Raw genomic sequence first — 27,668 nt, 5'->3', positions numbered from 1 at the left:
CACCAAAATATCAATTGACATGAAAATTATAAGCCGATGTGCATGTGTTTATCTCTTTGGCTTTTTTTAATCAATCATTACAAATTGGGCCTTTTGCATCAAAACAATTTCTGCTTCTTGAAATATTTTAAGTTCTCCAAAACTTTCTCTTTCTGGGTTTACTCAATTTTAATTTTGGCTTTGGTGTCTGGGTTACAATTCATTTCAAAAATATAAACAGCACTTAGAAACGAATCCTGGGTTACCATAATCTATGAATCACGAACTGTTACTACCAGAAGGGATTGAGATCACCAGCATCAACATCTTTGTTGTGCAAGAAAAGAGACAGCTGAGGACAAAGGCCCTCACTTCATCCAAGGCCACCACTTAGCTAGTGACAGCCCGGAGAATCCCAACTCGCTCCAGCAGGCCACACCATCATTCCTGGTGTTTGATTCATAGTATTTCTTTTTCTCACATATCTCTAGCATTTATACGAAGTTTTTATTTTCACTATTATGCCCCTATTTTCTTTGCATGAATCCATTTTTAACTATAAAATTAATCAAAAGTCCTAGGAAAGATGAGCCATGGCTTCCTATTGATTAGAATTCTAGGTACTTCTTGGATGCCATTTATTAAATAGCTCATATCTTGCCTCTCAACAAATTCAACATTTGCCTCATAAATCACTGGCTACTTATAGTGGAAACATAGCACAGCAAAAGCTGAGCAGGTCATGGAATTGAACCATCTATCTTGAGAGAGAGAAAAGCTGGCCAGGCATACACAGCCAGGACTTGGATTCTCCAGTGGCACATAAAAGATTTCACAGAACATCAGTATCAGAGACAGCCACGCCCTGATCATATCTGAACACTGACAAAAAGGAAACAAAAATCACCGGACACTCCCCATCCTGGATCATAGGTGTGACCACTGCTTCTGTATCAATTTCAGCGTTAGCCATGAGATTTGGTAAGATATCCAATCATAAAATTACTCCTTCTCGACAGCATTCGATCCGGGGCAAAGTCCCATTTCCTCAAGCCATCTATGATGAGTTCAAGTCCTATCATAAGCCCTTCCTAACACCCTCCCGCTGAGATGCCCTGTGGCTCACCAGCGTGTGTGTCCTTCCTCCCTGCCACAAGCAATAGACCCAGCTGGTTCAATCTCAGGTGTCCCGTTATTTTAATTTTACTTGTGAGCACCATGGCCTTAGAGCCTGTTATTTTTTATATTTTTTTGAAAAGACACAACAAAGAACAAGAAACGCCCAACCTTACCTGGAGGAAGGTAGGGCGTGCTGGCCAGGAGCTGCTGAATCTGCTCGGAGGTTAGGGTTGTGATGGGTGTCAGCAGTTTCTGCTCCAGGCTGGGCAGCTCCCGGAAGGTGCTCACTGAGAACACGTATTCAGGGCTCAGGGAGATCTTCAGCAACTGCTCCTGGTCTGCGCTCCTTGCGATGGTAAGTGACGCCACACCGAACTGCTTGAGCTCTACTGCCGATTTGTCTACCTCATCATCAGACTTCCCGGAAGAAATGAGGACCAGGAACTGAGGGACACCCTCTTCAATCCGGCTCCCCAGAGGCCTCTTGAAGATATTCTTTGACACGTACTCCAGGGCGCCCCCAATGTTGATCTGCCTCCCGCCCTTGGGCCGCAGCCGCCTCACCGCGTTCTGCACCTCGTCCTTGCTGGAGTGGGCGTTCAGCAGGAACTCCACCCTGGGGTCCTCGCTGAACTGGATGACGGCCACCCGGGTCATGTCGAAGCCCACGTCCAGGTAGTCAACCAGCCTCTCGATGAGGGTACGGGTGTACTGAAACTCGGGGCCGGCGCTTTGGGACCCATCGATGAGGAAGACCACGTCCCTCTTGCCGCCGACACCTGTGAATCAAACGTTACCATAGGGCTTCAGCTTCACCGACACCAAATTCTTAGTGTTAATGAACAGCCTCCCAATTTGTCAGAGAATTTCCACCTGACCGGTAAGGTATCCTAATTCAGACTATTTGAGTTAGAATACCAGTCCCAGGAGAGAGTCCTGGGCATTTCAGTGATTAAAAGTCAGAGGGAAGAGGAGGAAGCAGCAAAGGGCAAGGAAAAGTAAGTCAGCAGGAGGAAGAACCTAGACACGCAGGAGCCAGGTCTAGACCGAGTGGGGATGGGGTCTGGGGAAGGAGGGGATCGAACCTGTGACAGATGACACTCATAGGTCAAGTGGGACAGTGCCCGACAACTGACTACTGGGATTTGCCAGATGGAGGGACCTTGACCAGAGCACCTTCTGTGGAGCAGAGAGAGCAAACAACAGGTTAGGGTGTGTCCAGAGAAGAATTGTAGACAGCAACACTTTATAAAGGAGCCTGGAGCACTGCTGCAGGTGGGAGCAGGGCATCAAGGGAGAGTTTTTACGAGAAAAGAAAAGGCATTGCATTTGTATCATGAAAGGAATCACCCAGTACATCAGAGAACTGATGATGCAGGAGAGAGGAGTAGGGAAGTGGTGAGGCTGCCCAGGGAAGCAGTGACAGTTCACCCAAGTAACGAGAGGAAGCTGAGACATGGACACTGATGCTGGGACAGACAGTAAGGCTTCTGGAAGTTCTTTTCCAATTTACTTATATTTTCTCAGTGAAATGGGAATCAGGATCACCAGCTCAGAGTAAGCTGAGGGAAGAGAAGTGTAGAAGAAACAGGAGAAGGAGAAGGTAGAAAACAGTCATCTTGAAGAGCGGGAGAGCCGATAGACCAGGAGTCGTACTGTTGTAGAAACATAGGCTTTTGTGTATAAGTGAGCTGCACACACACGATGACAGCATTTCTGAAGTGTCTTCTTGGGAGTACCAGTACCTCCAATGCACCGTAAAAAAAGATGGCGGGGGGGATAAATTAGGAGTTTGGGATTGACATAGACACGCTACTACATTTAAAATAGATAACCAACAAGGACCTACTGTACAGCACAGGGAACTCTACTCAATATTCTGTAATAACCTAAATGCGAAAAGAATTTTAAAAATAATAGATATATGTGCATGTATAACTGAATCACTTTGCTGCACACCTGAAACAAACACAACACTGTAAATCAACTAGACTCTAGTAAAAAGTAAAAAAAAAGAAAAAAGAAAAAGGACTGCTGCAGCCAAACAAGTTTGGGAAATGCTGTGTTCCCTTATTGTACTGGGGATGCACAACACATATCAATTAGGGCCCAACCAAAACCAAAAAGACCCTCACTTCATTTATCCCACTGCCTTCCCAAATTTATTTGATGGCAAGCCCTCTAGAACATTCCAGGGAAGCCTTGCAGGGCGAGCTGCACTCTGTGTGGACATCAGCGAGGGAAGCAATCCCTTTCTGCAGCACCGTGCCAGTCACCCTCCCTCCCTCACCCACCCAAACAGCACTGCGTCCTACATCGGCTTTCCTCTCACTTGCTTTTACTCTTCCCTCCCCCTTCCCCGCGAGCCCTTCCTAGTTTCCCCTCCCCAAGCCTTGATGTGGACGGCTCTGTAGAATGTGAGCCACACGGGAGTGAGGATGCACGTGCCTGTTCACCACCGTGCCCTCCCCACCCGAGTGTCCAGGGAGGGCAGGCGCTCTGTGGGCATTTTGGGAAGGGTGGGTCTATCTGAGCCCCCTTCCTTCTGAGCAAGTAAGGTTCCCTCCACTTTCCAGTTCATTGTATCAGGCCTAGGAAAGGGGAACAGGAAGGAGGAGATAGAATAAGCCGAGGTCATAACAGCCAGGTGGCCTTCCTGTCAGTTAAGACACTTACTTCTCTGCACCAAGCAAAGACACAGACCTACTAGAGAATGGACTTGAGGATATGGGGAGGGGGAAGGGTGAGCTGTGACAAAGTGAGAGAGTGGCATGGACATATACACACTACCAAACGTAAAATAGCTAGCTAGTGGGAAGCAGCCGCGTAGCACAGGGAGGTCAGCTCGGTGCTTTGTGACCACCTGGAGGGGTGGGATAGGGAGGGTGGGAGGGAGGGAGACGCAAGAGGGAAGAGATATGGGAACATATGTATACGTATAGCTGATTCACTTTGTTATAAAGCAGAAACTAACACACCATTGTAAAGCAATTATACTCCAATAAAGATGTAAAAGAAAAAAGCAATCTTGACACATTGGGTCTGGAAATAACAATGTTTCAGAGACTGTGCTCTAGCCTGATAGGCCACCTGTGGTCACACTCCCTCCTCGATCACAGGAGGCAGCCAGCTGGACCGACCAGGGGAAGCCTGGACCCGGCATTGAACTGGAACTATCAATTAGATGGCCTCTCTTTTCGGTTGGTTATACAGAGCCTTTATGCAGAATTAGGGGTCTGAGCTGAAAGCCAAGCCTACGCCCATCTTTGAGACTTGAATTTGGCCCAAAACATGAATCTTAGCATCTTCCCAAGCCATTTCTGGCACCAAGCCCACGTGGTTCCTGATTCTTCGCGTAACTCTGGTTTTCACTCCCTACAGCTGAGGAAACAAAACTGAGAATACTTTGTAACACACAGGCCAAACAAGTAGCCCCAGATATTTCAAGGAATGAAGAGCCAAAGAATCCGCTCCTTACCCGGGCTCGTTACAGGGACCACAGATGCCCGCAACCTGCTCAGCTCCTCGCGGCTGAGCTGGGTCACCCTTTCGGAGATGACCTGTTGGATGGTCCCCAGCTGCCGGAAGGTGGGAATGGCCACCGCGAAGTCCGGGATGAGGGAGATGGTCTGCATCTCGGTGATGTCAGCGTTCCCGATGCCGATGCCGATGGGCACGGCCCCTCCCCTCTTCAGGACCACCGAGGGGCCTCTCACATCATCCCCAGACCTGCCGGCCGCGAGGACGACCAGGAGCTGGGGGATGCCTTCTGCTATGCGGCTCCCGGCGGAGCCAATCAGGATGTTCCTCAGGACGAAGTCCAGGGCGGCCCCGGTGTTGGGAGTTGGCCCGCCCAGCAGCGTCAGCCCGCGGATAGCACTGATGACGCTCTGCTGGTCCATGTAGGAATTCAGGTAGAACTCGGGCCTGGTCCGATCGCTGTACTGCACCACAGCTACGCGCACCCGGTCCGCACCCACGTCCAGGCTCTCCACCACTCTCTGGACAAACTCTTTCAACAGCGGGAAGCCATTCCTGACACCGTCGGAGCCGTCGATCAGAAACACCACATCCTTCTCACCTGAAACTAGAAGGAAGACAGCCCCTGTGACTCACACGGGACACAATAGGGATAATTTCATACCAATCTGTGGTGGACCGAATAACTCCTAAGATATCCAACTCCTAATCCCTGGAATTTATATGGAAGAAAATCTGCAGGTGTGATTAAATTAAGGGTTAGAGGCGTGGGGAGATTGTCCTGGATTATCCAGGTAGATCCAGTGTGATCAATCTCGTGTCCTTATAAAAGGGAGATAAGAGGATTAGAGTTAGAGGGAGAAGAGGTAAGGATGGAAACAAGAGGCCAGAGATATGAGAAAATCTGCTGGCTTTGAAGATGGAGGAGGGGGCAGTGGACCAAGGATGCAGGCAGCCCCTAGACACTGGAAAAGATAAGGAAGTGGGTAATCGGCCAGAAACTGCAGAAGGAAAGCAATGCTGACACCTTGATCTTAGCCCAGTAGAACAGGTTTTGGATTTCCGACCGCTAAAACTTAAGATAGTAAATTCATTCTGCTTTAAGCCACTAAATTTATTGTAATTTATTAAGGCAGGATTAGGAAACTGATGCACCAATACATAAAGGTATAGCCCTTTCACTTTAGAACTTTTCCACGTTTGAACAGTATTGTTAAGTTTCAACGTTGTCCTCAAGAAGAAATGTTGGGAGCAGGGAGAGAGACATGGTCGGCGGAGTCTGCACAACCATTAGCACTTTATAGATGAGAGGTTTCAAATGATGTACTGCAAGTCACAGCGGATAAATGGGGGAAAATGTAACCCAGATGTCCAGGTTACAACCCGAAACCCACAGCGAACGTGCTCAACAGCCAATGTAGAGAAGCTCTAGATGCTCTATTTTCAATCAAAGGGATCATATGTGAAGTTAATTACTCTTTTTGCTGCAGTTTTATCACCAAATGCAAAGTGGTTAAGCATGAAGTCATGGTAACAAAGATGAGTACTGAGAAACTTTAATGCAGCGTTTATAATGGGAATGTGCCTGCCTCTCTTCATGCTTTATGGTTTTCATGAATGCAGAGAATGAATTATGACACAGGGATACCCCCTTAAAATAAGAAATTGGGGAACTACATGAAGATGAAAACCGTGTTAGCTCTAATGTGACCGTGTTATATGGCTTTTATTATATATATAGTAAAACCTGTGTTTTTTTTTAAAAAAAGGATTATTTTTAACCACTGATATAGCTAAATTTTATAATGTCCTTAAAAATAATCACCCTGATTCTCCTGTTTTGCCCTAGAGAGCAGTTAGAGAGTCACCTTGGGGAAAGAAAAGCCATATTCCATTGTTCCTGCAGAAATCACCTATCTTTCTTGGAAACCCAAGGAGGGCTTCTACCCAGAGACCAGGAGCCAGCCGCCTACCATCGACTCAAGCATGGGACAACTAGGCTGCAGAAGCAACCAGAAGTTCTATGCCTTACCTGGTGCTGGCGCCCCGTTTTGCACCGATTTTAAGAGGTTTACAATCTGTGGTTGAAGGTCTCCAATCTTGGGAAGAGACTCTGCAGCCAGGATGAAGGCAGGGGATGGTACCATCTGCTCCAACTCGGCAGGGTCTGCGTTCTTGGCCTGGAGGATGAAGGGCACCACACCGCTCTGTTTCAGGTTGAGAGCTGGCCCGTCCACACGATCGGATGACCTTCCTGCCACCAGCAGCACCAGGAACTGAAGCACTCCATCCTCGACCCGGCTTCCAGTGGACTTCACAAAGATGTACCTCTGCGCGTAGTCCAGGGCATAGCCCAGGTTGAGGGCTTTGCCCGTCTTGATCTTCATTCTCTTCACGAGATTCAGGATCTCGGGCTTGTTCTGGTGCTCATCAAAACGAGACTCCACCCTGACATCGTCGCTGTACTGAGCCACCGCAATCCGGGTCCTGTCAGGTTTCACGTCCAGCTCATCAATGACCTTGTAGAGGAAGTCGCGGACGGCAGGGAACTGGCCCACGAGATTGGCTGAGCCATCAAAGAGGAACAGGACGTCTCGCTTGCTCTCTACAAGGAAGGAGAGTTAGGACACAGTGAGGGACAAGAACACAACAGGCACCAAACTGACCTGAGCCCAGAACCACCAGCTTTTGGTAATGGGAGTTCACAAAATTCATCTGGTATCACTGCACCAGCAAGGGAAGAGAAAACCCACACCAGGTGCCTTTCAAATGCCCCCTTTTATCTATGCACAGGATTAGGACAACTAGATCGGTCTGCCCAACCTAACATCATGCTTCCTCAACAAAGCAGGCCAAGGAAAAGCTCAGAGGGTCCTGTTCTTATATCAGGTGGCAACCACTCTAGGAGAACAGACAGTGTTTTCAAATTGTTATAAAGAGAACTATTGAAAATATGGTCCTGTTGTTCTTCTGCTTAAAAATGGATCTGTCTCTAGTGACAAAGGCAGATATGGGATATCCACCTGACACATAGACATGCTCTAATTAGATTCTCTTTTCATTAAATTTGAGCTTATGGGTTAGAACCCAAAATAGTGTCCAGTGTCGGTCTGTGGGTCAGGATCTCTGTCAGTGATTTCCAATCTGCTGTGATCAGACAACAGAAAACACGGACATAGGGGGCTACGGCATGTCATGTGAACATTATTTTCAGCACACACGGTTCTTAGAACTATTTTGATTATGTTTCAGTGGGATCTATCTTGCTACCCATCTGTGATGTCAGCGACTGGTAGATCTAAGAGTCTGTATCTCATCACCCTAGTAATTTGCAGTCATCGTCATCACCCAGACTTCCTTTGGAAACCGTTTTCCATTTTGCCATCACATAAAGATACAGCCTTCATTGGGCTTATGACAAATAATTTTCTAGATACAGCAGATTTGGAACATAAAAATATCATATCAGGAAAATCCTTTCCATTTTTAAATGCTCCCAGTGCATACTCATGTATGAAAGGGAATCCATCTCTCTCTCTTTCTCTGTTTTTCTCCCATTTCCATCTGGATTTGCTCACCAGAATCTTCAGAGGTATTGGGGCAAAATAAATAAATAAGTAAAGCTTCTGAATCAAGAGTGGGACAACCAGGACAGAACGTAAACTGGATTTTCTAGACTTTCTTTCATGGGCAAACATCCTTTAGACAGAGCATCTAAGCTTGCTGGTAGAGTGTCTCAAGCCCCCCCTTCAAAATCCTTCAACTAAAGAGAGCCCATCATCTTTCTATAGCTTATCGCCACGCTCTGGAGTTCAGATCGGGCCATCTGCCTGCCAACGTGGTGTCAGGGGGGAAGAGGGAGCCCGGAACAGTCGGAGAGCGTTACCTGGCTGGGCGAGTGGTACTTCCTCCACACCTCCACTAACATAAGTGGTTAGGGGCTGAATCAGCTGCTGAGGCAAAGCAGGCAGGGAGCTGAAATCATCCATGAGATACACCAGGCTCGGGTTAAAAGCTATCTGCTCAAGCTCTGCCTTATTGGCCTGGCTAGTGCCCACACAAAATGTCAGGATGCCTGCGCGTGCTAGGGCGTTGGCAGCTTGCAAATAAGAGTCCTCAGACTGCCCGGCTGTGAACAAGAGCAGGAGTTGCGGCACACGGTCCTGGATCCTGCTGCCGCCAGCTTCGGTGAAGTGGTTGTCATGGACATAGCTTAGGGCTGCGCCCGTGTTCAGGCCCAAACCCCCCTTGAGCTGCAGCTGCCTCAGGTGAGCTAGCAATTCTGACTTGGTCTGGTAGGTGTTTAGAGAGAACTCCGTCACCGGAGTGTCACTAAATTGCACTAAACCGACACGAATATTGTCGCTTCCAACATCAAGGCTGTTAACTACATTCATGACAAAGTCCCGCACGTAAGGGAAATTGGTCTTTCCAACGTTGAACGATCCATCCAAAAGAAAGATGATATCCCTTTTGTTTACGTGAACTGCAGTGGAGCACAGAAAACAAAGTGAGACATACACAACCGCAGAGGGCTTCCTCATGTGTGCCCACAGCCCAGGCACACATGCCAACATGTAGAACACAGAGAACATCAGTGAGGCCAAGCACGTCCATCTCGTAAAATGTGGCATAAAGCTGCTTATTTCCCTCCAGTGGGGGCTGGTGTTTGTGAGGAGAATTGATAGCCGACATTACAAAACAAGTGGGCTCACAGAGAGATACGGTGCCAAAAGCTAGAATGTTTACAACCAACAAAAGTGATCAGAACCCTTGAAACAGAACACTCCTTCCCTGGAAATGAATTCTGCAAGGGTGTTGCTCCTTCTGCACCACTCGCCTTATGACCACGGTCAGAGCCAGGTTTACCTGGGCGAGACTGGGTCCCCCTGGGTTTCCCTCTACACAGTTACAGATAAATTTCCACTTACAGATCGATTAGAAGGGTGAGCCCAAGTTAACCTGAGAACATGAGTTCCCTAAGGCTAAAAAAAATCAGCAAAATTAGGCTGTTCTCATCTTGAAATATTCCTAGGGAGGCCCACTTGTCACTCTCTACCGACTCTCCCATAGAAGAGTCACGGCATTGGCGGGCAATAATCCAACCAGTGCCCACGGGATTCCTCCTGAGTGAGATCACAGGGTCACGGAAACACCTTAAAATGCAAAGAGACTCCTTGCTATGCTTGGCTGACGTTGTGCTCATGAAGAATCGAAAGTACAATTCTCAGATCGGAGTGTTTTCCCCAACACATGCTACCAAATGCTTTCCCATCTCTTCCCTGACGTTTCACTAAAATGGAAGCCTAACAACTACTTATATCCTACGTTCTGTCAAATTGAACCTTGGCTCTGAAAGTGTGGATTAGAAGTCTTAAGGAAATAAAAGAGAGAGAGAGAGTGGATTTTAGAAGACCAGAGAGCTTGAGGAGAAAGCATGCATCCATGCACCGTGGGACATGCACCGAACATCCTTCCAGGGGTGAAGCTTGTGAGGCAGAAAAGCTTGTTTCTGTGATATCCATCTTCTTTAAGGACGGTGAATTGCACTGATTCAATTCGTAAGCTCATTGACTGTTATCCTGTCTTTAAAAATAACTGTTCAGTGATAACCGTAATAAATGAGGGGTTTGGAGGACCACTGGGTTTTTATCTGCACACGCATCCCCTCATTATGCTTCCCCATTGAAGGAAATCCCTTAAAGAGAGAGGACAGAGGATGAATGCTCAGGTTTGGACCGTTTAGAAGTAAACTGTCTACTTGGGAAAGGAAGAGCCAGGCTTCATCTTGGTGGAGGTGGGAGGGGGCTGGACAGGAGTCACCAGTAGAGACAGAACACTAAGACCTCAAGAGGGATCAGAACAGAAAGGTGATCTCTCGGCCAGAAGCTTCAAAGACAGGCAGTCTCTGGTCCTATAGCCTAAGTCACACGATTCTTATTTTATGACATTTTAAGACATACAGTTGTATCACATGGTGTTTTAAGTCATATATTTCTCAAGTCAGGGTAAAAGGAAACCCGAAATAAATCTTGGTTGCTATGGTTTCCATCATTTAAAAGGTGTTGCTCAGCTGAACACAAATAAAACTTGGGTTTGCTTTTTCCCCAGAGACTCTGCCTGGAGACAGCCCTCTCACGTGTCTGACACCCTCCCCACCGCACCTTCAGTGGTTCCAGTGAGGGTCCTGAGAGGCGCCAGCAAGCCAGGCAGCACACCCTGCAACGGGGCGGCTCGGAACTCGGCAGGAATGAACACCAGGGAGGAATCGAAAGCGATCTCTTCCAGCTCAGCCCGGTCGGCCACCTTGCTCCCGACGGCAAAGGCCATGATGCCGCTTCTCTTCAGCTCCTGGGCAGGCTGGCTGACTTCATCTAAGGACTTACCACCTGTAATCAGCACCAAAAGCTTAGGGACCCCCTCGGCGGCCCGATAGCCGGCCGCCTCCGTGAACAGGTTGTTCCGAACAAAGTCCAGAGCAGAGCCTGTGTACGAGGCCGAGCCATCCATGGACTTCATCTTCCTCACGGCGGTTATGACCTCCCTCTTGGTGGGGTAGGTATTGAAATAAAACTCCGGCCTCACTGTGTCTGCATACTGAGCCACTGCCACCTGGATATAATCCTGTCCGATCTCCAGCCTCTGGATGACCTTGGCAACGAAGTCGCGGATTGCATTGAAGCTGACCAGTCCCAGTGCAGAAGAGCCATCCACCAGGAAAACTATGTCCCTCTTGTTGATTTCAATGACTGTAGGTAGCAACGTGACAAGGTGAGTAGAATAGCCTTACGCATCACATTCAGTATGACTCTCTACACAGCTAACACCACCCAAGGGGAGTTCCCTTTGCCCTGGCCAATGTCAAGTCCACGGGAGCCCCTGAGGAATTTGTCCTAACACACACATTAGTTATAGCTGCGCTAGTTATAGCTTCCCTACGGCTGGCAAGTGGGGCTCCCCAAACCCCCACCCTCTCTTAGTACTTTTTACAAAACAGTTGCACAAAAATCAACGTCGATTTATTCAACACTTATTTACCCTATTGTCACTAAAAATGTCAGCAAGCTCTTTTCTACCATAAATCTATAGCTTGGGTTTTCGAGGTGAGAACGAAGCCATAGCTCAAATAATTAAAGAAGCAGTCAGCGTCTGCTCGGAGAGCCCTGTGCTTCACAATCCTGATTTCATGAACACCTACTGCCAAGTGCAAAACTTGAACAAGCATAAGCACCTCTATTCCTTTTGGTACCCTTGTCCCTGTCTTGATTTTTTCAGGCAAGGGAAAAAAAAAAAACACCAATTATTTGGCATCCTAAACTTATAAAAAGGAAATCAATGTCAAAACTAGGAAGTGGCCCAGAAGTATTTGCATTTAAGAGAGAGGCGTTGTGCAGGTCCCACGTTACATGTTAAGGTTATGACAACCCAAAGACAACTCACAAAGCAAAAACACCTTAACAAGATCACTGCCTCCAAGTGACTATGAACTTGTGTCCACCTGCTGTATCGACACCCAGGCAGCACACCTGAGTCTCGGGAACCGAGGCTCGTATCGGACCACAGCACCCCATCCAGAAAACGGAGAAGGCTTCCAAGACTCGTAAGATCATAAATGGTTCAAGCAGAGGCAGGAGTGTTTGCAATTTATTAAATGATCATCTGCATATGAGGAGGCCTCATTACCCCCTGCAGTCAGATGGATGGCACGTAACACTTCAGTTCACTTGACGTTTGATTATATTGACAGCACTGGTCCAAACTCTCCTCTTTAAGAGAAAACATGTTAAGGTACCGTAGATACAAAGCATTCAGGGACAGGCACGTGGGGACCACTGCTTTGGCATTGAGTCGTGGTGTAAACGGTGAACTCCAAGTCCTCCAATTCTCCATCGAAGCCTGCAGACACGTGGATTCTCCCTACCCGGGGGGTGCTGAGAGACCCTGAGAGCCACACCCCCTGCTTCCTCCCTCTCCCTCTCTCCATATACACCTAAAAGCCATATACACAGTTGTGCAGCTAACCACATGTGTGCTTTCTAGACACATACAAGGAGAGCGAGCTCACCTGGAAACACCCACTCTCACAACGTGCCTTCCATACCGTGGATGTAGGAGTTGAAACGATAAATGCAGAGCTTCCTGAATTCACTAAGGTGCATGCAACACATGGATAGATGGAGAGGAAGGCAGATCCCTTTCACCCCCAGGTCTCTGGGCTGACTCACCCCCACCTCGTCTCCTCCCTCCCCCTCCAGTAAGAGTTCTCCTCTTCCTGCTGCGAGATGCCAACAGAGCCGTCTCCCCTCTTTCACACGGTTCTGCTGGGGCTGGGTGTGAACGCCCTTACCACGGTGACCCTGAAGGTCCTGTAACCAGTCGGCTGCAGCCCTCACCCCCCTATTGACCCAAGGACGCCAAGCCCCCTGCAAGCCCAGGACCGGTGGCAGTCCTCGCTCTCCCACGCTCCTGTTCCCAAGCAAAATCTCCTCCGGCAAACGTCCAGCCCCCATCGCCCTTCCTCGCTGCTGTCTTCCTCTGCACCTTCCTCTTAGGGTGACTCAAGGCTACTCCTAGGTGATTCTTCTCAGTGACTTGGGGACCCTGACCTCCAATAAAGCAGGTCCTCCTGTCCCCCCCAGCTTCACTGAAAAAGATAGAAGCCACTGGAGGACTTCACCCAAGCTGGTGATGTGCGCGCCCTAACCCAGAGGCTTCTCCAGGCTTCCAGGCATCAGTGAGCTCCAGCCCCGCCTCCCCCTGACAGTCCTGGGTGCGGCCGGGTTCCCTCGTGCTGCACGACTGACCGCCACACCTGGCACCTTGTTCCTTCTGCTTCTGTCCTGCAGCTCCTCACAGCAGCCTTCCCTGGCCACTTGACCTACAGCTCTCTTTCCCCCTTCTTTCCCTGACAGCCCCCTTTAGTGTCCTCATCTGTCACGCTCTGGGAGTAGTTTTCTGGTCGTTGGTTTACGTTTTCGTGATCTATCTCCCCATTATACTGCAACGAGCCAGTGGCCACATCAGTCTGGGTCCCCAGTGCTTGGCCTGGTGTCCAGCACATACCTGAGAGCTAAGAATATCTGTTGAATATTTACAGATGAAGCACAAAGATTAAAGACGGTTTTGTAAGTGAGGAGTGAAAGTCAGCTAGGGAAAGCTGAAATAAGGGCCTGGACTGCCATAGATAAAAATGAACTTGAAACTTCTCCTGGAACAGAAATATCCTTTCATCCTCTGTCATCAATTCAAAAAAACTGGAGCCCAGAAAGTCTGTGTGGGCTGCCCAGGATCACACAGCTCGTTAACATAAGACCTGGGACCAAAGGCCCACTCTTCGGACAGCAGCCATGGCGCTCTCTGAGTGTCTACAAAACCTATGGAAGTCATTCTTTTGTTTCCAAAACCATGCAAGCCCAGAGAAACTTTAATATTGATAGATTGTATTCCAATCAGAGGGAAGTCTGGAAATATCAGGAGAATTTTCTGGATGTAATTTTGCATCAATTCTTAATTTACCCCCCCCCCAGCAATATGCCTAAAACCATTAATAATAAAATCCCTGACGGACGGGTGAGATCACCAGTGATGTAACCTGGTCCACCTGGATCTGCCAGATTTTTACCTGCTACAGCATCAAGCACCACTGGGTTCTTACTGAAATTTTTAAATACACTTCCCACCTCCCACGTCCGTGAAATGTGTTTTCTTATGTGACTTGCTCAGCTTTATATGTTATTTTAAAATGACTCCAGTCGGGCTCTTTTGCCAAAGGCCTCCCATCTGAGTGTATAATCTCTCCGTCAACAGAGCTACTCTACAACTCAGTAAACACAGGAAAAACGGTTTTCATAAACATCCCCCCAAGCGAGTGCTTTGTTATTTCTTACCTCCAGAAATGCCACTCCTGCTACGCATCACAAAACTGACTTTGGGGAGACAGTTCTCACATGTCAGCACACTCTCACGGGCTGACTTTTAGAGCTCAATGCCATTATCCTGGAGTAACTGTCTCAGAACCATAATGACCCCCAGAGATCCATTTTTAAGATGACTGCATTATAAGTAGATCATACGACGATGTTTAATAACCAACGTAACAGGTTTGTCGAATTAGCCCTAAAAGCACACTTTCTTGACAACTCATGCTCTAAAAAGAACTTTCCACTCAATCACAGATCTCTGTGTTTTTTGGAACACTGCAACCGTCACAGACACCACATCCAAGAACTAGCTCATCGTGGAAGGACTCGGCTGTGGGTACTTACAGGTTCTCCCGAGGCGAATCATTCTGCAAGGTGCCCACCTGACTGCTACAAAAACACACACAGACAGCCCACTACCACACAGATGGTGAGAAAAGCATACGTACCTTGGGTGACAATGGTTGGCGGTTGCAAGACAATGTGCCTTTGGGCCACGCCAACAATGTACGGCAGTAATTGCTCCTGGACGAGCCCAAAGCTACGGAATTCCGGGACAGTAAACACCAAGTTGTCATTGGTAGCTATGTGCTGAAGCTCTGCCTTGGAGGCGGCCTGGGCTCCGAGGCCAAACGAGAAAATGCTAGCCTGCTTCAGTGCTATGACCGCGTCTCGGATTTCATCACTAGAAGGCCCAGCACTTATGAGGACCAGCACCTGGGGAACCCCTTCCTCCACTCGGCTGCCCCCTGCCCGGGTGAAGTGATTCTCCAGCACAAAATCAAGGGCCAGGCCGACATTGGCCAACTCCCCACCGATGAACCCCAGGGCTTTCACTGCGTCCAGAACCTGAGCCTTGGTGGAATAGCTGTTTAAGGAGAACAGCGTTCTGGGCTCATCGCTATATTGGACCACCCCCACTTGGATCTGCTGAGTTCCAACTGAGAGTCTCTCAAGGAGATTTACAAGGAAGTCGCGAATGACTGCGAAATTGACACTTCCGGTGTTGTTTGATCCATCAATTAGGAAAATAATGTCAGCAGAGTCTTGTGCTTTAAAAGAGAGAAATGCAAAAAATGTGAAAGCATTAGAACAAGTGACCACATGCATCGTTCAGTGTTCTGACATGTTTCTTGGGAAACCAATAAGAAACACGAAATATGGACAAACAAAACACACGTTGATTAAGGAATGTGAAATTCTCTTTTAGTTCTGCATTCTGAATGGATAAGAGGCAACTTCTTAACATCATTTCTTAACAGAAATGATGGTGTTTAGTAGGGCATTTGATATCAAATTTTCTTCTGTGTCATCTTTGTAGTCAAATTTCAACACATATTCAATTTCTGGGTATATTCTGAAAATTTCTACTAAATTTGGAGGGAACTGTAGCTGCATGGAATTATGCATTACCGTACCTACAGGAGAAAGTAAAGGAGTATATTAACAAAGGTCCAAAGATGATTTCTAATTTGAGGACGTTTCTCTTATAATCCTCAAGTCATTATAAGAATTTTCTTTGTCCAAATCCACAGCACAAGACAGAATCCCAGATTTAGGGTTTGGTGATTCATCGTCCCAGTATGTTAAACACTTGATTCCTTGAGCAACTGTTGTTCCTTCTTTTTTATTTAAAAACCAAAGTGTCTGTGTATCTACCACTTTGGGAATACGAAAAGGAGAACTCAAACAACATTTACGGTTTTGATTCAAAAATGCTCTGATACATTTTGGTTTGATTTTTGTTTCTCAAATGACGTTTGGTTGCGTGAAACTCAAATGCAAGTCTGGGATTCAGCTAAGTGTTCTCTTCATTTATTTTTGCCATTGCCTCTATATTCAATCACATAATGCAGAACAATGTTAAGCAGAGTGATATGAAACCAGTCATGACATAATTATCCAACCTTATTTTTATGACATCGTAGACCGAGTGCCTGGCAAGCCCATGGGCATCTAGTAAACCCTGAATCAGAATTAGCTCCGGAGTTATACAAATGGACATAAAAAGGCTGACCAAGATCTCTTTGCTCCCCACAATGGCAAACATGACACTTCCATTCTGTTACTGAGAATGGGGGTTTCACAGAAGCACTGAGCAAGGAATAGCAATCAATAAACTATGAACCTGGGTGGAATATTTCAAAGGCTCATCTGCTAGAATGTTTAAATCTGGCTGAGTTAAACGATATGAAAAGTAAAATTATTCTAGCAAATATATTTTAATAACCTAAGTAGATGTTAGGAATAGGAAGAGATTTTATGTGAGCATATATGGTATTTATATTCTGGATTTTAGGAAGTTATGTTTGGAGTATAATTGTCATATTATATAGACAATCATTCATTCTGATATTTTTAATGACAGTGAACATTTTATACATAAAATTAATTTTTCCTGGTACCAACAAAATTGCTTTTATTTCCACAATGGAAACAGGAAACAAATCTTGTCTCATGGAATTAAGGAATTTTGCTATAGTGAAATGATGTTCTTACCCAAGCTCTCCCCTTGGGGAATCTTAGCCAAGGATGGCTGCAGTTGGGATTACTGGAATCAGAACTGCTCTCTTTCTCCCCTTACATACATGAAACCCCTAACAGCAATTTTGTAGAGGGATTCCTTTCATAGGGAAAGATACTAATGTGAAAATATCTTGTAAGGTTTTATAAGATATTAACTTAGCGTTTGCTAAGAATTGCAAAGCATTTGCTACTCTTTAACCAAACCGTAAGGTTCCTGAAGGATCTTATGGGATGGTGCGGTGTCAGCAGTGTGAATTATGTTGCAAGCCATAGAAATGGCCCACATGGTGCCGGGAGCTCCAGGTTCAGCAAATCATACCACAAAATTCCTCAACCCTTCCCAGGCCTAAACCAATGACCCTGAGGGACAAAGGAAGATTTGCCCCTTACTCAGCAAACCGAGACCTTTAAAGGAAGGACTAACTCTGAACCTAAGATCAATAAAAGAAGAACGATCCCTAAATCACAGATGACTCATTCCTTATTAATTTATTACTTACTTTTTGATTGCAGTTCACAATAGAATAAATAAAATAAACAAACACTGAGGGAAAACCCTTGATTACTGCTCTTCTAAAAAGCTGAACCACAGCAGGTCATAGAAAAATGTTGGATAATTTGTCATCACTGAAAAAACCACGTTGTCCTCTTATGCACACAATGATGGGACACACAAGGGCATGCTGTTATCCAGGAGAGCCGAAGCCTCAGACAGACACAAGAGAGACCGGTTCCTGTGTACAGCAAGGCATACCAGGGATCGATATTAACTCTAAGAGGAATCAGGTCTTTCTAAAATTCAAAATGTGAAGTTGTCTGGTTTTCTGCTTTTATGGCTCATGTATCACACCATCTGTGGCATTTTCTATGGAAAAGTTTCGAAACAGCCATGGAAAAATCATAGGTTCCTTCAACATCGTTGGAAACGCTACTTTCCTGAGCACACTGGTGTGGGCACAATGCTTTCCTTAGCTCATGGGATGCTTCCTTTTTCCAAGCAAGATTTAAAAGATCACATTTGTATTTCCTATGCAAACACAAAACTGCAGATAGGTTTTGCGAGTTTTCTAAATCTTTATATTTTGCAAAGAAAAGAAAGTTCATCCTCACGGATACATAGGTCACCTTTAGCTCTTGCTTTAGAAAAGCTTTTGTATTTTATATCCATTGATAAAAGGGATTTAAAAAAACACAACTTTCAGTGATTACTTGAGTACAGTTCATTTAGAACAGCGCCATCATATATATGTTCATGGGGAAAAGTTACCTACCTAGTGGGCAGGAAACGGAAAGAAGTGGCCCTAACTTATTAGCAGTCTCCATAATGCCTTCCTGACTACCTTTCCCAAAAACTATAAGCAGAGAATTTTTATTATTATTATTATTATTTTGCTATGGAACATGCAGTGGGACATGATACTGGCAGAATTGCAGAGTGAAGTTAATTAGAAAAGACAACATAAATGGATTAATATCCCACCCCGGTGCTGCTAGCGGCTTGGACACTAGAAGACAGAGATGCTTTCTTGGCATAAAAACAAAGGTTTTGTCATTTGTGTGGAAACAGACTATGTTGACAGGCTCATTTAGCATTCATATGGTAATCTAATCGTTTATCCATTTATATAACAGTTAAACATAATGGCAAACTCATCCACCCTTTTTCCTAAATTGGCCAAAACACCAATAAAGAGAAGATGTTCCATTTCTCACCTGATCCCTTTCATTGTTTTTGACATGGAAGAGTTATTATCCCTATATCCAGAAAAGCAATGATTAGTGAATTATTGATGCTGAGCACATTGTAGCCAATGGAAAAGGTCATTAGAGCTGCCATCTTGTAACCTCCTTGTAACCTGCAGTGCTTGGTTTGGGGTGCTCTCAGGGTCCACCTTCTTTTCCTGTAATCTGGCAGGATCGACACTAGTGTCATAATGCAGAGGTGAGACACATCATTTGAAGTAGGGAATGCTATTCAGGTTTAATGCAAATGATCCAGACTGTGCATCACCCCTCTCTTAGAAGTAGACCCACTGGTAGGGTCATGAGCCCTCCCACCCCTATCAAAGCTGAAATCACGGATAACCATTGGGGAAACCATTTTAATCTCCTGAAACGCCTCGGGGTTGGTTAGTTCTGTAACCCTTCTCTTAACCACGATCTGCCTGCCCGGCTCCTACCTAATGACATCTACCCATCTTGCTCCCCACTCCCTGTTTTCAGAATCTCTCTTATGAAAAACTGATGTCTAGTACTATTTGCCTAAAAACACCATTATTCTGATCATAATCCAGAAAGCCTTTCTCTGGACTCCTCCTCAACTGCCTCTAGGTCTCTTCTGCCTCATCCTGGCCCCTGCTCCTCTGGCTTTCCAGAAGTCTCCCAGCCCCTTCCAGCTCTCATCTGCTTCCCCGCCCAGCCAGGTCCCCAAGGCGGGCTATTTCAGGAATTTACTAGCTACCGTCTTAGCAATGATAAATTTCCTTCCCAAGAAGATCTTCTTGCCCCTCTATCATCCTCTCTTTGCAAGCTCCAACCTTCAAAAATAACTTCGATTCCTCCAAGCTCCCAAGCACCACTGCTTCTCTCCCTCTGCCATCTTCTCTTATTGGATGATTGATGCCTACTCAACCTGAACACTCTCAACGTCTCCCCTTTCCACCTCAGTATCTTAGAAATATGACATCCTTCTCCTCCTTTCCCTTCATCTTGTGGGACACACATCTCTCCTTCTGGAGCTCATCTCTCGCTTGAGCTCTCCCACCCTAGCTTTCTGCCCATTCTCCTAGAATTCTCTCCTACCCACAGTCAGTTGGCGACATGGACTCATTTGGGGACACAGGGAGTTCCCTCTGTCCTACTTGTCGCTGATGAGGAAGCCTAGCCCTGGTCAGAATTGCTGTGGTGCAATACATTTGAAATTTACCTGTGGAATTCCTTCCCTATCAGTCTTTAGGCACTTAGCACTGGCAAGAGAGCTAATAGGTGTGACTGGTTAATTGACTTGCCGGACAATTAGCTCCATGCACATCACCAGGCATGAACACATCCATGTAACGTCGCTGCATCATCGGTACTTCCAGAGTGGCACTGATGAGGACCATTGGAATCTCAGAAGCATCTCTATGGGCACAGCCATGGTGACAGCGTGGAGGAGAAGTGGGAAAACCCACTCCAGAGCCAACATGTAAGGGCCTCCAGCTCTAAAACTCAATTTCTTCAAAATAGATTTGGACTGGATCATCTCTAAGGCCTCTCACAATTCTAATTCCATCAAATCTCTGAAATAAATCCCATTGAGTCAAAGAGAGGAGCTCTGCGTGTTGCTTCACTGGACCCAAAGTGGACCCCCCCTCCTTCCCCCTCCACTCAAACTCTTTCAGACACGGAGCTTTCTTTAAAGGAAACAGGCTCTCTATCCCAGGAACAATGAAGGGATTTTTGTTAGATACCTGCCCAGCCACGCTGAGTCTGTCTTGTCCAAGGAAGGTAGAAGCAACCTCTTGTGGGGTCATGATATCAGGATGTGCTTTTTTAGAGTTAGAATATTAATTAATTGTCTCAAAAGCAAAGAACTCCTCTTGACGGTAGATGAATTGCTCCGTTTTGGAAGGAGGCTACAGAGAATATTCAAACCTTTGTTTTTAGACCTGTGAACAGGCATCTCTTCCTAATCCGCCCACCATCTTTTAGCCGTAATATTGCCTTAATGCCAGCGGTTGCCAAGCTTATCTCCAAAGAAGAGCGAGGCAGGCAGCAGCTTGGCGATGTTGCCATTACCTGTGATGTCTTTAAGGGTCTCTGTGCCTCCAGCCCTTTCTGGAGTCATGGATGAATGCACACAGGCCACTAAGTTTCCTACTATGTCATGAAGTGAGGTAAAATTCTCTAGGTTGAAAATATGCATATTGAGCGGTTCACTTGCTGTTTCTTTTAACGCTCCTTCATCTGCATCCTCAACTCCAATTGCAAACACGTTAACATCAGCAGATTTAAGTTCCGCTGAAGGCAGAGCAAGGGCATCCTTCGAGTGTCCATCAGTTAACATTACGATAACCTGAGGGACTCCATCACTGGCCCGGCTTCCGGCAGCCTCAGTGAGGTGATTTTGCATTACGTATTCTAATCCTTTTCCAGTCTGATTGCTTCCCCCAGTATAAGACATGTTGGAAACATGGGAGAGGACTTCTTGTTTAGAACGATACGTATTTAACAGGAACTCGGTATCTGGGCTGCCGTTGAACCAGACCAGAGCAAAACGGAAATCGTTTTCTCCCACAGCTAAAGATTTTATAACATCATATAGAAACTCTTGAACAAGTTGGAAATGTTCCTTTCCAATGCTCCAAAAGGAATCCACTAGAAATATTATATCGGCAGCAGCACCATTTTTGACATCTTTAAAAAAAGACATTGGTTTAGATGTTTCTCCTGTTCAAGAAATGACTTCCCATCAGTGCAAAGTCTTCCTCAACTCATTCAGTTTCCACTCTGCTGTTACTAAATAATTTACACCTCATGTGTGAAACAGGCGGGGACGCTGACTTACCTGAGAAACAGGGACCTGGACACATGGACCCAACAGCTGCCGGTGCCCAGTCATTGACCCAAGTTCCATATGCAATGACTGCCATACATGGACCAGTAGCAGGTTCCACAATGGGGAAAAACATTCCCTGGCATGTCCTTTAACTCTAGATGATTCTTTGTGGTAGTTTGAACCCCAAGACCCACCTGCTCAGGTGGGAAGGATATCCTATCACAGGTAACCAAGCATCATCTTGGAAATTCCTTCCTCAGCTTTGGGTCTGAAACTGGGCCCCGACAAGATAGAACACTGAAATCTACTACAGTTTTACCTCCCATGCTTTGGGTAATTTGCCAGAAAAATAAGTATTATAAATACATCTTAAGAAGACTTGTATAACTGTAGGGAAGGGCAAAGTCTCATTTTTTCAGACATTTTAGCAAGAAGAAAGGTACCCTAAGTCATCATTACATCTTCAGAGCCATCAAGCCCTCTTAGATGCTGAACAGTATTCATCTTTTTCAAAGATGAATCCAGTTCTCTCTTAAAAGTAGGAGCAAGAGGCTCCAGGTGCCAGGCTATGGGTGGCTGGGAAGTGCCCTGCTGCACTGGGCCAGGCTGGCTGTGCACAGCAGGCCCCTGGACTCTACTCACCTGGGGCTGACCCGATGCCCCAAGCCATGCTCCCCTGGCATTGAGGTGGTCCTCACCAGGCCTCCATCTAAGAACTACCAGATCCAGAGGGAGAATCCCCATCAGAAGCTCAGCTCTCCAAGCAAAGGAGAGGGACCCAAGTCACTCCTTCCCAGCTCATAATACATGAACCATTTCTCATTTTTCTAGAACTCTGCAAGCAAGTTCTTAATAGGATGAGTTGGGATCCATTTTTAAGTAGTTTAGGGAAACTGATATTTAAAGATTTGATGATTCTGGATGAAAAACATCTTTTCCTGTCCAGACTGAGAAAGAAATGGCGACATTTGTGTTTGTTTTTGTTGTTTTTTCAGGGAAAATAATTTTTTGCTCTCAACCATTGTCTTCCCTGGGTTTTATGTGTTCAGACATCAACCAGTGCCAGAAATGTGGGAAAGCTCTTCAGACGGTAAAATATTCTCGACACAAACTTTCTGCTCACACCCAAGGTAAAAACAAACCACTTGCAAACCACCGCCAAGATATCAAACCCAAGTTTCAGTAAAAAGAACCTCTCTCTCACTGGATAAAAAGGAGCAGAAAGTCTGTAAAATAAATGAACATCCTGTAGTCAATGGCTTGGCTATCTCTTCAAAGCTTATCTAAGCTCTATATTCAGCACATGATGCCTAAGATCTAAAATCAGAGAATACTGTTCCTTTTAATGAAATGAAGAGATGTTTCTGGATCTTACCTGCTTGTTGCTGCGCACGAGTAAAGGAAAAGCCTGAGAAAAAAAGGCAAAAGATGGCCACTAAAGGCAAATGCCGATGCTTCCTCATTTTGATTTTGTCTAAGCACCAAGTGAGAACCTACGAGAGAAAACAGGACAAAGGAGAATGATCAGGTATTGACTCCCCGATTACTAACGAATGAATCAAGGATTTGTCCCTTTTATGAAAAATAGTTTTGACCAAACATAGACATGAGAATTTTTGAATCTAGTGATTGTAGGACTTTGGCCATAGCTAAAAATTGTGCAGTTCAACTTTTTTTCCTCTCAAATTGAGGCAGGCAAAAATAGTATATCACGAAACAAATGGTAGGATGAAAAAGGGTCAGGAGAAAAGGTGCTCAGAGGCACAAAGGGGCAGTTTGGTGACGCCCAGCCCAACTGTCAATCGTGTCTAAAGGAATCCCGTGGGGAAGCTTCCGTTCAGGGAGGGAACAGGCTTCATCCAAATCACAACGTGTGCCAACACAACCATGGCAGCTGGAACCATTTCGAATCTTGCCCTCATTCTCTGTTAATATTTAGCACTTTTCCTCCACCAAAAACCTGCTGTGTGTCCAACGCCAATCACAGGATGGAGCACACCCTGGGGTACTGAATTAGCAAGGTTGAAGCCAGTCATGAGGGCTGACGGCCACATAGCGTGGTCTCCCATGCAAATTTAACTGCCAGCCAGCCGGGCTCAAATCTGGATGGGCGCAGTGGGCTGTGTCACCATCACTTTTCCCTTCAAGCAAACACCACCTTCTCCCCATGCCACATCTGAAAGCACCCTGACCCACACCAAACCTTCAGGTCAGCATCTTTACCCTCCAATCTCCAGTGACAGCAGCTTGAGGGTCTGCGCTCTTCCTTATGACCCTCCAGAGAGCCAGCCTAGGTCTTCTCCACCTGGGCTTAGGTCCCCTTGCAGGACATCACCTCTTTTCTCTTCCCCTTGATCCAAGGCTCTGGTTTCCCCCAACTCTTTCTTAGGTCTTGGGTATATGACCTGTGCAGACCCACTAGACCCCATGCTTGATTTAATGATTTGTTGTTGCTGTCTTAACATTCTTAATAACTTTTGGACAAAGACGCTTCATGTTCATTTTGCATCGAGCCCACAGATTCTGGAGCTGGTCCTGGCTACAGCTGTGCATGTGTATCGATGACTCTTCTTACCCTCACCCAGACTTGGCAGGGGTTCCCTGGTCAGAGCCTTGGGTAACAGCATCAGAGAGGAGGGGCGTGCCGGTCAAAATTATTGGTTATTTTTTCTTGTCCTTAGTTTCAAGCAGTACTATTTAATATTGAAAATTATGTGGTATAGACTACAGTCAAGCGAGAAGTCCCATTTGGTTTAAGAAACCTAAATATTTTCATCTGGAGAGATTGGGTTACCATCATAATTTACAGTTCATTGTTAGGGTTTGAAGATTAAGAAGGTGGCCTTGGGAATTACAGCATGAAAAGGTAATCATCATCAGTATAAATAAAAATCAAAAACCTCTCACTCTGGGGCATTTTTTGGTAGAAACAGAAAAACAAATCCTAAAATGCATATGGAATTTCAAAGGACCCAGAAGAGCCAAAGCAAACTTGAGAAAGGAAAAATAGAGCTGGAGACCTCATATTTCCTGATTTCAAATCATATTACAAAGCTACTGTAATCAAAACAATATGGGACTGGAATAAAGACAAACATGTCAACCAATGGAATAAAATAAAGATCCGAGAAACAAACCCTCAAGTATATGGTCAAATAAGCTTCTATAACAGTACCAAGGTTACACAATGGGGTCAGGATAGTCTCTTCAACAAATGATGCTGGAAAAACTGTATATCCACATGCAAAAAATGAAGTTGGACCCTTACCTTACACCACTTACAAAGAACTAACTCAAAATGGATTATAAATGTAAATGTAAGACCTGAAACTACTATACATTTAGAAGAAAATATAAGAGAAAATCTTCATAATATTGGATTTGGTAATGATTTCTTCCATATGACACCAAAAGCACAGACAACAAAAGCAAGGACAGACAAATGGTACTATATCAAACTTAAAAACTTTTACACAGCAAGGGAAACAATCAACAGAGTGAAGAGGCAAGCTACAGAATGGGAGAAAATATTCACAAACCATATATCTGATAAGGGGTTCATATCAGAACACATAAAGAACTCCCACAACTTTACAACAAGATCTGATTTAAAAATAGGTAAAGGACTTGAATAGACATTTCTCCAGAGAAGACATACGAATGGCCAATAAGCATATGAAAAAACACTCAGCATCAGAGAAATGAAAATCAAAACCACAATGAGATAATTCAAAAAGAGTCACGTACCACAATGTTCATTGCAGCTCTATTTACAAAAGCCGGGACATGGAAGCAACTTAAGTGTCCATCGACAGATGAATGGATAAAGAAGAGGTGGCACATATATACAATGGAATACTACTCAGCCATAAGAAGAAACGAAATTGAATTATTTGTAGTGAGGTGGATGGACCTAGAGTCTGTCATACAGAGTGAAGTAAGTCAGAAAGAGAAAAACAAATACCGTATGCTAACACATATATATGGAATCTAAAAAAAAAAAGTGGTTCTGAAGAAACTAGGGGCAGGACAGGAATAAAGACACAAACGTAGAGAATGGACTTGAGGACATGGGGAAGGGGAACGGAAAGCTGGGATGAAGTGAGAGAGTGGCATGGACATATATACACTACCAAATGTAAAATAGATGGCTAGTGGGAAGCAGCCACATGGCACAGGGAGATCAGCTCGGTGCTTTGTGTCCACCTAGAGGAGTGGGGTAGGGAGAGTGGGAGGGAGGGAGACGCAAGAGGGAGGGGATATGGGGATATATGTATATGTATACCTGATTCACTTTGTTATACAGCAGAAACTAACACACCATTGTAAAGCAATTATATTCCAATAAAGATGTAAAAACAAACAAACAAACAAAAACCACAATGAGATATTGCCTCACATCCACTGAGATGGCCACTATCAAACAAACAGTAAACAAGAAGTGCTAATGAGGATGTAGAAATATTGGTACTCTTAGGCACTGTCGGTGTGAATGTAAAACACTGCAACCACTTAGAAAACTGTATGGAGGTTCCTCCAAAAATTAAAAATAGAATGACTATATAAGCCAGCAATCCAGCTTCTGGGTACATATCCAAAATAATTGAAAACAAGATTTTGAAGATATATATATGTACACCCAAGTTTAATGCAGCATTATTCATAATAGCCAAGACGTGGAAACAACATAAATGCCAATCAATGGATGAATGGATAAAGAAAATGTGGTATATACATATAATGAAATATTATTCAGCCTGAAATAAAAGAAAGAAATTCTGTCATAGGCTACAACATGAATGAACCTTGAGGACATCATGATAAGTGAAATGAGCCAGTCGCAAAGAGACACGTACCGCAAGATTCAACTTACATGGGGCATCTGAAATAGACAAACTATTAGAAACAGAAAATAGAATGGTATTCGCTAGAGGGACGGGGAGGTGGGAAGGAGAGTTAATTTCCAAAGGGTACAGAGGTTCAGTTCTGCAAGATGAAAAAGTTCTAGAGATCAGTTACACAACAAGGTACATGTAGATAACACTACTGTACTATTCACTTAAAAATGATTAAATTTGCTCACTTCCTCTACTCTGGGAATCTTCCAGGTCTTTCTATCCAGTCATACCTTTCTTCCCCACACTCTGCTAGACCTATTCCTGAGTTTGTCCTTTGAAAAAAAAAAAAAAAAAAAGCACATGCAATATTTGTGGTCTAAGTTTTCTTAATTGAGGATATACAGTTTAGAATTGTGTAAATTCTATGTCATGTGTGTTTTACTACAATCTTTCAAAGGATAAGAAAAGTTACCTGAGATTTTTTAAAGTGTGGATTACTCCATACATCTAAAATGTGGCCATCAGTTTAACAGGAATGGTATAAATGTGGCATCTGTTTTTTGAGGCATGAGTCTTTAAGAGCTAAAACGGGAAAACAATACAACAGCACATATCTTCTTAAAGCATATGTATGTGCCCCTATAATTAAATAACACAACATTTGTCCTTGCTCCTAAATAATATTTGGAAAGGAAGAAGAAAAGAAGTAAAGAAGTATTTGGCAGCAAAATACTAAGGTTTGGGGAAGAGGACTTCAGTCCCAGGAAACTGAAAAGAATCTGATATGAACACTGAGATGTGGTACAAAAGTTATTTCTACCCCAACCAGTGTCATCAGAGCTACAAAATCAGGTCTGCCTAAGGCCTAGGCTTTTGTACCTGCTTGACCTTCCTACCTTGACCTTCCTCTCACCATAGGCCTTCCATGGGCCTGGTGATTCTATTTGTGGTTGTCCATTGTATATATAATTCAGGAATCCCATTTTCCCCTCATTGCTAAGGAAGACAATGTTAAGGGTGGTCTAAGGTTCTCAATCTTTCCATCTAGAGCAACAGAAATAATGACAGCAAAGGAAAAATCTGTCTGGTTAATTAGCGACCTGGCCTTGGCAGGGGACTCGTGTCTAGATGGACTTCTTAGCAAGATGCACAGAGGGCCAAGGAGCCCCTTATCGAAGGTGTCACCCAAGGACGTGGATGAAGTGGGCTCAGTCCCATGATTTTTCCTGCCAGAGATCAGGCCCGGAGGGAGGAGCTGGGGTCCAG

General features: G+C 45.1%; 1 protein-coding gene across 2 annotated transcripts in view; it reads right to left on the bottom strand.

Moving 5' to 3' along the window:
* COL6A3 (collagen type VI alpha 3 chain) overlaps positions 1-27,668 on the bottom strand; it is an 80,904-nt gene that overhangs the window by 46,450 nt on the left and 6,786 nt on the right. Inside the window, exons 2-9 of one of the 2 annotated variants that reach the window (XM_082659023.1) lie at positions 22,940-23,057; positions 20,805-21,422; positions 14,948-15,550; positions 10,743-11,327; positions 8,465-9,064; positions 6,611-7,183; positions 4,577-5,185; positions 1,272-1,877 (exon numbers count right to left, since the gene is read on the bottom strand). In XM_082659023.1, the coding sequence (XP_082515149.1) occupies positions 1,272-1,877; positions 4,577-5,185; positions 6,611-7,183; positions 8,465-9,064; positions 10,743-11,327; positions 14,948-15,550; positions 20,805-21,422; positions 22,940-23,027 (4,282 nt within the window). In that variant the 5' untranslated portion in view covers positions 23,028-23,057. The remainder of the gene's footprint in view (positions 1-1,271; positions 1,878-4,576; positions 5,186-6,610; positions 7,184-8,464; positions 9,065-10,742; positions 11,328-14,947; positions 15,551-20,804; positions 21,423-22,939; positions 23,058-27,668) is intronic. The other variant, XM_082659024.1, reaches the window with a different exon arrangement.

Source organism: Grampus griseus (assembly GCF_964374135.1).
Source record: "Grampus griseus genome assembly, chromosome: 7".
NCBI classification, from domain to species: Eukaryota; Metazoa; Chordata; class Mammalia; order Artiodactyla; family Delphinidae; genus Grampus; species Grampus griseus.
Note: the sequence above shows the minus strand (reverse complement) of the source record. Positions and strands in the feature narration are given on the sequence as shown.